General features: G+C 35.2%; 1 protein-coding gene across 1 annotated transcript; it reads left to right on the top strand.

Annotated features, from left to right (window-relative positions):
- The first annotated feature begins 12,257 nt into the window (after positions 1–12,257).
- LOC144556609 (wall-associated receptor kinase 2-like) lies at positions 12,258–13,565 on the top strand. Its single transcript, XM_078304990.1, has 4 exons — positions 12,258–12,359; positions 12,509–12,594; positions 12,711–13,345; positions 13,534–13,565. The coding sequence occupies exons 1-4, from the start codon at positions 12,258–12,260 to the stop codon at positions 13,563–13,565; spliced, it is 855 nt and encodes a 284-aa protein (XP_078161116.1).

Below are 13,565 nucleotides of genomic sequence, written 5' to 3'. Positions count from 1 at the left end.
TAATACTTTCATTCAGTGTTAAGTTCTAAAGTATGAGGTATTCATCTTTCCTACTAAGAAATGTATATGTGTGATTGTTATCAAACGCTGTCGGTAAAATGCAGTTATAACGGTAGCTCTTCGGTATACATGGCTTAGCTGAGGTAGTGATGGTTTACCAAAAATACTATTGTCCCTCGTATCTCTATACGAGTTATAGCATCACTGGGTCCCTTGATAGAGTAAGATTATCAGCGCGCGGTATGATTACAAGAGTAATCATATTTGATAATATGCTCAAGATCAAGAAAAGATTAAGTTTACAAGGATGACACACACCTACCTTGAAACTAATGTGATAGCTATGTGACAAAAGAATTAACACGAGTAAATTGTTTACTGGATCGTGATATTGTACTGTACAGCATCATCTGTGTAATTGGATGGTCATGATGTGTTGCCAGATGCCGCTCATGATTATAGAAGTTAAAACAGTTTTAACTCTATTTACCAACATAACACAGATCCTATTGGGTCACACCATATAGGAGTTAATCGGAGAATCTTATTGTGATTGATTATAAATTGGTTATGATCAATAGTAAGATGGTTATAATTAATTATATGTGTTATAATTAAATTATAAATGTTATGTAAAAATAACAAGCAAAAACATTAGTTAATTTATAAACGTGTGTGACACGTTGTATAAAAGTTAACCGGTTAATTTATAAATGTGCAGGACACGTTGTATAAATTACCGAAACAACAACCGCAAGAAAAATATATATAATTGTTCAGAATAATTATACGAATATTATTTGTGTTCGGGCCGAGGGCATTCGAGTCTTTTCAGATTCGTCCTTATCCGCATGACATGTCATCGATCCTATCCAGATGACACGTCATCGATACCGAAACAAACAACCGCAGAAAAATATATATAATTGTTCAGAATAATTATACAAACATTATTTGTGTTCGGGCCGAGGGCATTCGAGTCTTTTCAGATTCGTCCTTATCCGCATGACACATCATCGATCCTATCCAGATGACACGTCATCGATACCGAAACAACAACCGCAAGAAAAATATATATAATTGTTCAGAATAATTATACGAATATTATTTGTGTTCGGGCCGAGGGCATTCGAGTCTTTTTAGATTCGTCCTTATCCGCATGACATGTCATCGATCCTATCCAGATGACACGTCATCGATACCGAAACAAACAACCGCAGAAAAATATATATAATTGTTCAGAATAATTATACAAACATTATTTGTGTTCAGGCCGAGGGCATTCGGGTCTTTTCAGATTCGTTCTTATCCGCATGACGTGTCATCGATCCTATCCAGATGACACGTCATCGATCTTATCCACATGTCATCATCCTTATCCATTCGATGGCATATCTTGTAAATAGGCCGAACTTGGAGGACATTTTGGTAATTTGGCAACCGACCCTAAACCCTATAAATAGGGGTGGAGGGGTAGAGAGAAAATTGCTAATTCACCTTGTATCGTTTCGTGCAGAATCGAATCGGTATTTTCTCTCTTTCTCGGTTTCTCTCCCAAATAGTGTTTCGGTTGAGAAAAGAAAGTTATACGTAGTTGACGTATAATCTTGCGGGTTGTTATGGAGAATATTTACGGGATCAATGAATAGTGTTTTACCGAATTTCGCGGTATGTCAGTTTTGCTTATTGATAAAACTGAGCAACCGAAAATTCATGTTTACGGGTTTTCGTCTTTTTCCGTGAATAGTTTTTTTGTAGAATTCCGCGGTTTACGGTATTTCTTGCAGAAGAAATAAACCGCTCTCCGGTTAGTCCTGGTGGATAACCGATAGAGGTATCACACGTGTGATACTCCGAGTCGATTCCTTCCCTGGTGATGCTCTACTCGCTCGGTCTGCATTCCAACTGTGATTTGGAAACAAGGTATAAAGATGTTATATTAATCTATTTAATTGGTAAGTAGATTAAAGTTTAGAAATCAATCATGGAGTAGATTTGTAAAAGGATTAAAAGGATCCTTGCAATGAAAGACTTCAGAAGGAACTCTGCTTTGGTCTTTCCGGCATATCCCTTTTAATTCACGGCTTGAGTTAGAAGTAAAAATTTTTGTTTTACGTTCTTTCCGCAGCTTAAGCCTAAACGGGTTTTGGTTACCGCGAAACCCCAAAAGTGGTATCTAAAACCCAACAGTTACTTACCGATGATTTCTAAAAGAGTTTTAGGCTCGGGGCAAAGTCTTCGTTAAATACACGTGATGTTTTAACGAAACTAAGAATCACAAAGAGATGTGATTAGCAAGTTTGCTTACCTAAGATAACTGATAGCCATGTTATGCATACACTGCCTTGGTTATTGGTGAAAACATGGATCTTGGTCCTACTGCAAACGGGAATAGAACAAATTTGCAGTGGGAGTTTTATTATTGGAATAAAACATTACATGAAGAAAGCTAAAATCTTTACTTTAAAACGTTGTAGAAATATGGCTAAAGAAAAAGGAATATATCCTAAATACGTGAGAAAAAGGAATATATCCTAAATACACCGGTCCCTGCTGAAATAGTAGAGAGCAGCTCTGTCAGTACTCACACACTTCGTATGACAAGTGATGATGAGAAACTGGAGAAGCTTAACTGTCCGTTGAGCCACGAGTTGGCCACGGAAGTTATCCTGAACTCATTTCCTCTCAGCTATTCGGAGTTCATTGTGAACTCCCACAAGCAAGAGTTGGATAAGAGCTTGTAGGAGCCCCAAAGGATGCTGAGGATCACTGATAAAAACATCGAGAATAGCTCTCATGTCCTCATGATCCAAGAAGGTGGGAAGAAGATCAAGAAAACAAAAGGGAAAAACGGCTATTAAGTACAAAGGCAAAGGAAGTTGGTTCCGGGAATGAACTCTCCCAAGATAAAGGTTTCTGCTAACTCTGACTGCTATTTTAGCAATAGCAAAGGTCACTGGAAGAGAAACTGCCCGAAGTCTCTTGGAGATATGAAATTTGAGAATGTCTCAAAAGTCTCAGTCTCAAGTATTTATGTTATTGAAATTAATGTTACGACCTCTCTTAATGATTGAGTACTGGATACCGGATCATGTGCTCATATTTGCACGAATATGCACGCACTAAGAGGAAGTTACGCAATAAGGAAGTACAACTCCGAGTTGGAAACGGAGCCCAAGTTGCAGCCGTTACAGTCGGTAGGATAGAATTGTACTTGCCTAGCGGGTTTATTCTGGAACTAGAAAATGTCTATTTGTTCCTACCATTTCTAGAAATATCATATCAATCTCGTGTTTAGAGATGAATGGTTTCTCGTTTGTTATAAAGGACAATAGATGTTCTATTTATAAAAATGAGACATATTATGGATCATCTTACTTGTTAAATGGTCTTTATATGCTAGAAATGGAAAACCACGTGTTTAACATCAATAACAAAAGACTCAAAACGTTTCATGAAAGTATTGACTTACATGAGACATAAGTCTGAATCCTTTGACGAGTTCTAGGAATTTAAGACTAAAGTAGAAAATCAACTGAACAAAAGTATTAAGGCATTACGGTAGGACCGTGGAGGCAAATACTTGAGTTATGGTTTTCAAAACGTACTTAAAGGAATGTGAGATAGTCTCACAACTCACACCTCTAGGAACACCGCAATGTTACAGTGTTGCCAAGAAAATGAAACAAACCATGCTGGACATGATTCGTTTCATGATGAGTGACGCCACCCTTCCAAAATCATTTTGGGGACACGCACTAGATACTGCCGCACTAACGATAAATATGGTTCCATCCAAGTCAGTTGAAAAGACTCCATACGAGTTATGGTTTGGGAAATCCCAAATATGTCTTATCTTAAAAATGGGGTTGCGAAGTATTTGTCAAACGCCCGACGTCTGACAAACTTGGTCCCAAATCTGACAAGTGCTTTTTCGTAGAATATCCTAAGGAAACAAAAGGATATTACTTCTATTACCAGTCCGAGAACAAATTAGTTGTTGCTCGTCATGGTATACTTTTGGAGAACGAGTTTCTTGCAAAAGGAAGTAGTGGGAGTAATGTAATACTTGAAGAAATTCAAGATACATCACACAATACAATATCTGAACTAGATCAGATTAACCCACCTCTTGATTTTTTGGCTGATGAGCATCTGGAAGTACCAAGTCCACAAGTAGTTGTGGATGAGGTTCTAGTCCTGAGCTCAAGTACTTCAACGCAAGTTGAAGAAGAACTAGATCCGAAGATCGTTGTGGATCAAGTTTGACAGCCCGAAGAACAAGTGCTACGTAGGTCAACAAAGATAGTCCATGCACCTGAGAGGTACATGGGACTGCACGAGGTCTCAGTTTTTGACACTGAAGATCCTCTGACCTATGCGGAAGCAATGGATAGGCCTGACTCTGATAAATGGCTGGAGGCCATGAGATCCGAAATACAGTCCATGTATGACAACACGGTCTGGAACCTAGTTGTACCACTTGATGGGGTGAAGCCCATAGCTAACAAGTGGGTTTTCAAAAGGAAAACAGACATGGATGACAATATGACTATTTACAAAGCACGGCTAGTAGCGAAAAGGTTTCAAATAAATTATGGGAATTGATGAAACTTTTTCACCCGTGGCTATGTTTAAGTCAATTCGGATACTCCTAGCAATTGCCGCATTTCATGATGATGAAATATGGCAAATGGATGTCAAAACCGCCTTCTTAAATGGAAATTTAAGAAGAGGATGTGTATATGACACAGCCTACGGGTTTTGAAGATCCAGAGAAAGCTGGGAAGGTATGCAAGCTTCTTGATTCCATTTATGGATTGAAGCATGCATCACGGAGTTGGAATCTTCGATTTGGCGAAGAAGTCAAAAGCTTGACTTCGTCAGATGCGAAGAAGAATCTTATGTGTACAGAAAAACTAGTGGGAGTGCCATCGCCTTTCTTAATCTTATATGTAGATGACATACTTTTAATAGGAAACGATATTCCTCTATTGCAATTAGCCAAGTCTTCATTAAAGAAAAGTTTTCTCGATGAAGGACTTGGGCGAGGATGTCTATATATTAGGCATAAAGATCTACCAAGGTAGATCAAAGAGACTTATAGGATTAAGTCAAAGCACGTACATTGACAAAGTGCTGAATCGGTTCAGCATGCAGGATTCTAAGAGAGGATTCCTGCCAATGAATCATGGTGCACTGCTTAGCAAGACTCAGTGTCCTTCGAGAACTGATGAGCAAAGCACTATGAGTAGAGTACCATACTCTTCGGCTATTGGCTCTATCATATGCGCCATGTTGTGCACTCGCCCAGATGTCTCGTATGCTTTGAGTATGACAAGTAGATATCAGGCTAATGCAGGCATAAAGCACTGGAATGCTGTAAAGAATATCCTTAAGTTCTTGAGGAGAACTAAGGATATGTTTCTCGTCTACAACGTTATCACCTAATATCAGAGATCGTAAACATCATAAGATGCTTATAATTAATTATAAAAGATATAATTAATATAAAGGTGATGTAAAGATAAGTAGAGTTGACACAGTCAGCAACACAGCTGATCCACTCACAAAATCTCTTCCTCAAGCCAAGCACGAGATGCTTAATGCTTCTATGGATCTGGAACACATAGAAGATAGGCTGTGTGATTTTCTCAGGATCTACGAGATCTTAGAGAATATAGAATTTTGTATATAAGTAGGGCCTACGATGATTGGCTCCTAGCTTAAGTGGGAGATTGATAGTTTGTAATAATCTAGAAGTCAATAATACGATAAATTATCATAAAGCTTTGTTCATGAATTGAATGTTTATTTATATATCATTTTGTTGCCTTGAGTATTATTGAATTTATGGATCATTTCGAGTTCATGACTGAAATTGTGAAACTCCATAATATAGATGATATATACTCTTAAAAAGTCACTGACCAAGGTAATTAGCAGGAACACTAATTACCGCGATAAGATTAGTATGTGGATTAAAAGATGGTTAAGTTTTACAAACCACCTGACACGAGATGTCATTTTAATCACATAGATACATGTTCTAGAAACATGGTATTTGACAGACCCCGAATGAAATATTAAATAGAATTGTGTTCGTGTCATTAATGTTTTCATTCAGTGTTAAGTTCTAAAGTATGAGGTATTCATCTTTCCTACTAAGAAATGTATATGTGTGATTGTTATCAAACGCTGTCGGTAAAATGCAGTTATAAAGGTAGCTCTTCGGTATACATGGCTTAGTTGAGGTAGTGATGGTTTACCAAGAATACTATTTGTCCCTCGTATCTCTATACGAGCTATAGCATCACTGGGCCCCTTGATAGAGTAAGATTATCTGCTAGCGGTATAATTACAAGAGTAATTATATTTGATAATCTGCTCAAGATCAAGAAAAGATTCAGTTAGCAAAGATGACACACATCTACCTTGAAACTAATCTGATAGCTATGAGACAGAAGAACAGACACAAGTAAATTGTTTACTGGATCGTGATATTGTACAGTACAGCATCATCTGTGTAATTGGATGGTCATGATGTGTTGCCAGATGCCGCTCATGATTATAGAAGTTAAAACAGTTTTAACTCTATTTACCAACATAACACAGATCCTATTGGGTCACACCATATAGGAGTTAATCGGAGAATCTTATTGTAATTGATTATAAATTAGTTATGATCAATAGTAAGATGGTTATAATTAATTATACGTGTTATAATTAAATTATAAATGTTATGTAAAAATAACAAGCAAAAACATTGGTTAATTTATAAACGTGTGTGACACGTTGTATAAAAGTTAACCGGTTAATTTATAAATGTGCAGGACACATTGTATAAATTACCGAAACAACAACCGCAAAAAAAATATATATAATTGTTCAGAATAATTATACGAATATTATTTGTATTCGGGCCGAGGGCATTCGGGTCTTTTCAGATTCGTCCTTATCCGCATGACATGTCATCGATCCTATCCAATCCTATCCGCAAGGGCAAAATGGTCATTTCACACCTATGCCACCTTGCATGACACCTTAGGGTGTAGAAACATGGAGAAGAGTGTGGAAGGGTGTGGAAGGGGTATTTTGGTCTTTTCACATATAAAAGGATGAGGTGTCAATGGCATGTCTTGTAAATAGGCCGAACTTGGAGGGCATTTTGGTCTTTTGGCAACCGACCCTAAACCCTATAAATAGGGGTGGAAGGGTAGAGAGAAAAATCACTAATTCACTCATACCGTTTCGTGTCGAAACGGATCGGTATTTTCTCTCTTTCTCGGTTTCTCTCCCAAATAGTGTTTCGGTTGAGAAAAGAAAGTTATACGTACTTGACGTATAATCTTACGGGTTGTTGTGAAGTATATTTACGGGATCGATGAATAGTGTTTTACCGAATTTTGCGGTATGTCCGTTTTGCATATTGATGAAACTGAGCAACCGAAAATTCGTGTTTACGGGTTTTTGTCTTTTCCCCGTGAATAGTGTTTTTGCAGAATTCCGTGGTTTACGGTATTTCTGGCAGAAGAAATAAACCGCTCTCTGATTAGTCCTGGTGGATAACCGATAGAGGCATCAGACGTCTGATGCTCCGCTCCGAGTCGATTCCTTCCCTGGTGAGGCTCTACTCGCTCGGTCTGCATTCCAACTGTGATTTGGAAACAAGGTATAAATATATCCTATATTAATCTATTTAATTGGTAAGTATATTAAAGTTTTAGAAATCAATAATGGAGTAGATCTGTAAAAGGATTAAATTGGGTTTTGATGCCAAAGGAATACTGAAGGTGGACCGCCTTGGAAAGTTTCCTGACATACCCCGTTTAATCCTGAGCTTAAGTTGGCCGTAGAAATTTTTGTTCTACGGTCATTCCACAACTTAAGCCTAAACGGGTTTTGGTTAAAGCACCACGTAAACCCGAACAAAACTGCCCTTGAAAATACTGAAGTGGGTCCCAGGGGTGTCACCCTTGGAAATGTTCAAGTGGGACCCATGTTCCCTCCCCTTGAAAATAATCTGGTGGGCTCCACGATGCTCCCCTTGAAAATAATGTAGACAGTGGCCAAATTTGAAAGTATTTCCAACGGCCCTTTTTCCAAGAGTAGTCTCTTGAAAAAAGCTAGAAAAGAGTATTTCCAACGGTCCCCTTGGAAATACTGACTATTTCCAACGGTCCCCTTGGAAATACTGACTATTTCCAACGGTCCCCTTGGAAATACTGACTATTTCCAAGGAGGATATTATCAACGGTAGTATTTTCAAGGGTAGCGCTTGGAAATGGCGATTTTTGGGCTTTTTTCAAGGGTAAGCCCTTGAAAAAAAGTTATTTTCGGAAGCATGAAAAAAGAGTGAATTCTAGTAGTGTTTCCAGATGCGGCTGTCACATGATAATTCCAGATGCGGCTTAAACTTTTTTTAATTAGTTATAAACCATTAATAAAGAGCAATTAAAATGTATTCTAATATATAAATATATATGGAAATTCATATCTTAGCACATGATACTTAATTGAAAATTTCAATACACTCGAAACCTTTAATTCAATTGGAAATTGAAAATTTACGTTAATAATTAAATATAATTGATTATAATGAAGAAAATAAATTAACCGACCACACGAACGACAATATTGCCTGATCCACATCTATTCCTTTTATTTCATTTCTAAATTATTTTCCAGTGGACCCTACCTAGGGATGTAAACCGATCCGAATCCGAATCCGTGTAATTCGATCGGAGTGGATAATTCCTAAATTACGGATCCGGATTTCTGGATATATCCCCCAGTTTCAAGAGTTTAGCTTGGGTCCGATGCCCATTGGACCCAAAGTGGTTCCAGATGATATACTTTACATGTTTTTTTATTATTATTATTTTCAAGATTCCATATTTTCTTAATGTTACAGATGTATCCAACTAAATATATATAAATTATGAGGATTCAAATGCCTTCATTTTTTATGCCCTCATCATGCCTTTATTTTTAAAAAACTTTAATAACTCAAAATTTAAAACTTAAAAGTCAAAATAAAATCATTGGATATAATCTACATCATTTTATATATTCACGTGTAAAAAATCATGACATTTCAATCTTGTTTTGGTTGTTATCAAGAGCTTGTATAAACGTACTAATGTGGACAATTTCTAGGCGTTGATTTTTCATTTTATTGATTCACATATAAACGAAACTCAAATGTAATAATTTTTTATGAGCACATAAAGAAAATAACATAGATCTCATCTAACAGTTTTATTTTGATGTTTATGATTTAAATTTTGAGTTATTAGCGTTTAAAAAATAAAGGCATAATGGAGGCGCAAAAAATTGAGGCATTTGAACCCTCCTCATAAATTATATGTATTTTTGTTAAGAGGAGGGTTCAAATGCACCCTATCCTTTTTCTCCATTTTCAAAGTCCGAATAGTCAATCCGAACCATTAGATGCGATCTATATATTAAGATGTGCTTGGAGACCAAATTTTATATTTTTTGGAATTTTTTTACTATTTATTAAGCCACTTTGAAAAATCGCTGATCCAATGGTCCAGAAAATATAAAATCAGCGATTTTCAAAATGGCTTTATAGTAAATAAATTCCAAAAAATATAAAATTTGGTCTCCAACCACATCTTAATATATAGATCGCATCTAACGGTTCGGATTGACTATTCGGACTTTGAAAATGGAGAAAAAGAATTTGAAAGATAGGGTGCATTTGAACCCTCCTCTTTTGTTAATATCATATAGACTCTTTTCTTTTGACGCTTTGATCAGACAGTTAGACAACGGAAACAAAAATATTTTAGAAAGTTAAGAGATACGATATGGACTAGCAATTATGTTCAGAAAATTTTAATCATGTGTTGTTGATTTACCAGATATAATAATAATCTAAATAAAAATTTACCAATTTAGCTTCAAAAGACAGAAATCCATACTCATGTTAATAATACTGATGAGTGGAAGGTAGAGTTGAAATGTCAAATCAATTTTATTTTAGAATTTGAATGTACTAGAAGGACCACAATAATTTTCTTATTTATTTGGAAGTGACTTTTAAATCGAGATCAATAACTAAAATCCAAAACATTTTAATTTTTTTTTCAGTAATACACAAAGAAATAGGGAAAAATTCTAGGGTACCCATGTAAACTTTTAAAATAGCCAATTTCTCCGTGAAAACAACTTAATATCCAATATCCCCATAGAAATCTAACATCCTTTCTTTTATCCCCTTTTGTTCATTAAATTTGTTATTTAGACAAATATACCCCTTTATTTCAAATAGAGATCTCCCTTAAATGAACAAAATTGAATAAAAGAGAAGAGAAAAACAAAAAGATGCTTCATCTTCTTCATCTCCACATTTAAACTCCTCCATCATTGATCTTGCTATGAAATATCTGGACCGGTCCAGTTTTTAACAAACAAAGAGGCTTCTTGACGTAACTGAAACATAATGACCCTTTTAATTTGTTTCAACTAATAGCGATGGTAACAACATAGTGCTTACTCTATTTAAATGACTGAACCATAGTTAGGATAGACTAGTGATTGATGCAATACGCTTTTAAATATGCTCATTGTACAAATCAGAATAGAAATTATTTTCTTCTCCAATTCCTCTTGTCTACTTACTATAGGTTGATGCAAAATGCTGAAATTTGTGAAAATGACAACAATCAGCGAATATCGGAAAGTGCAATGATTATTTACAAGGTCTAAGCTTTTGATTTTGGAAGCACCTAACTAAGGTTTATACTGTTATGTTTTATGTTTTAAGTTTGATTTTTCTTTTTTTCTTTTAAAGGTTTTTTTTTCATGAATTCAGATTTCAATCATGAATAAGCACTCTGCGTGGCTTGCTGTGTTTGCATGTTGAGTGATGATTGAAGATCAATGTTTTGTTTTGTTTTTATTATGTTATTTCGATTCATGAAATGTTATTAATCTTTGGTTTATTTGGTTGTTGGATGGAATTATGTAATGTGATATATTTCCATTTTGTGTTAGCTGATGTGATTGGCGAAGTATTTGTGTAATATGTTTAGTTACTTGTCTATGATTGCACATCACCATCAAAGGTGTAAATCTCTGTTGATGTCCTATTTTGTCATTTAATTTCCTATTTAATCAAATTAACCATACACAACTGGAGTAGACGAAGGAGGAGTTTAGACTTTAAACATAGAGATGAAGAAGATGAAGTCTCTATTTTCTTTTTGCTTCTCTTTTATTCAATTTTGCTCATTCAATGGGAGATATCCATTTAAAATGAAGGGGTATATTTGTCTAAATTACAAGTTTAGTGAATTAAAGGGGATAAAAGAAAGGATATTAAGTTTTTATGTGGATATTGGATATTAAGATGTTTTCATGGGAAAATTGGCTATTTTAAAAGTTTACATGGGTACACTAGAAATTTTTCCAAAGAAATATTTTAATTTTTCTTACAGGTGCAAAAAATTTGGCCTGAAAAAAATATTGATATGGGTTATTTGTCACAGTCTTTTTAATAAATTCAATTATATAGTATTTTATCAATTATTAAAGAAATATGAAAATATTTCTAATATTTTAATAGAAAAATAAAATTATCACATCTTCTATTTAATTGAAATAAAAAAAATCAGAAAATTCTATTTCTGATAAATTATTTACCAGACATAGGATTTTAAATTTGTTGAATAATTTACCGTACATAGGGCTTATTTCAGGTAAATTATTTACCGGAATTGGAAGATTTGAAATTTTATTCAAAATGTGTGTAGATTTGAAAATTTTATATTTTTTATATTAAATAAAAATTTCACCAAACTGCTTTTTTTTCTTAGAGATAAGAATTTGAGGAATATCTGGAAGCAACCATTTTCTAATTTATTAATGGACTAGAATTTGCAAGGTTATTTAAGTAATTTTATTTTTTAGTAGATAATTAAATGGCCAAATTTAACTTAACTTGTTGTTTTATAATTATATATTGGTCTGGCAATTCATTAATATCTATGGAGGCGCGTAAATAAAGATTAAAGGTGACGAAGCAGGAAAACTTTATTTAGAAAAAAGTGAACAACAAGCAATTACAATGAAGATCCAAGTTAGTTATTTTCTTCTATACCTATAAATTAAATCACTCACTCTCCTTCAACCAAACTCCATCAATTTGTTTTTGTTTTTCAAACTTCAAAACAACCACTTGAATTTCTTAAAGCCTTTTAGTTGTTTTAAGATACATTAATATATATATGGCTATCCTTTTCTTCTTCATGCTACTACTGTCGTTCTCTGTGGCTCAACCAATATTTCAACCCCCTGCCGGATGTCCGACACATTGTGGAGACACTGAGGTACGTTCCATATATATTAGGGCATACTCATGATTCATAGCTTGTCAATTATATAAAAAAAAAGTGTCAAAATTGCAATCATACATAGAATTACAAAAAGTTAACTGTTATTTACATGATTAACATTAAAAAGTTGCATATAATTACAGGTTACCTATCCATTTGGGATAGGTAAAAATTGTTCCAGATCTGAAGAGTTCGACATATTGTGTAATAAGACGACGGTAGCTACAAGGCAATATCTTTGCCTGCTTCAAACGGATCGGAATCCGTATTACAAAGCATATCCGTGTCCCAAGGACAAGCTCGGTTTGAGGTCATTGTTTCTTGGCTGTGTCATATTAACTCAAGCTTTAATCGTGGGAGTCTGTCTACTGTTGATTTGACGGAGTCGCCATTTTGGTTATCAAATACTGAAAATAGGTTCATGGTGCTAGGTAGTGAGACATCTGCATATGTCAGACTTACGAGTAAATCTATATGGGACACAATATTCAACCCACCAAGGAGTCGACCTATCTGGTACGAAACAGGGTGTACATCTGTGAGCTTGAGTGAGCAGGGACTGGTGAATGGCTCATGCTCTGGTATGGGTTGCTGCCAGACTGCCATTCCATTTGGAATGAGGGGTTATGATATTAGATTCGATTTTAGATTCCACAGTTCTAATACCTCAAGCTTCAGCCCTTGTGGGTATGCGATGCTAATAGAAAAAAATTTCAAATTTAGCACCACATATCTCACCAAAACTGACTCCTTTAACAAGGATGCCAATACATTTTCGGCTAAGGATGCCAAGAAATTTTCAGTTGTTTTTGATTGGGTTGCAGGGAACGAGACCTGCAAAATAGCAAAACAAAATAGAACCCATTATGCATGTGTTAGCACTAACAGCCAATGTGTTGACCGCGCCACTGGTCAAGGTTATATATGCAATTGCGCACCAGGGTACCACGGAAACCCCTATCTCCTTAATGGTTGTCAAGGTACGTACGTTATATATATGTACATACTACAAATGATATGCTCCACTTTCTTAGTTATAATATTATGCCTGCTTTTATTGACCTCGGGAATCTTAGTGTTGTAAATTTAATCAAAATTAAGTATACTCTCACAATTGATGCATAATATTGTCTAACTCTCCTATATAATTTTTCTTTCTTACTGTAAGGCCCCCTTCGGCATGGTGGATTAAGAGGTTAA

Source organism: Carex rostrata, chromosome 7 (assembly GCF_964058835.1).
Source record: "Carex rostrata chromosome 7, lpCarRost1.2, whole genome shotgun sequence".
Lineage (NCBI taxonomy): Eukaryota > Viridiplantae > Streptophyta > Magnoliopsida > Poales > Cyperaceae > Carex > Carex rostrata.
This window is presented reverse-complemented; position numbering and strand designations above follow the sequence as displayed.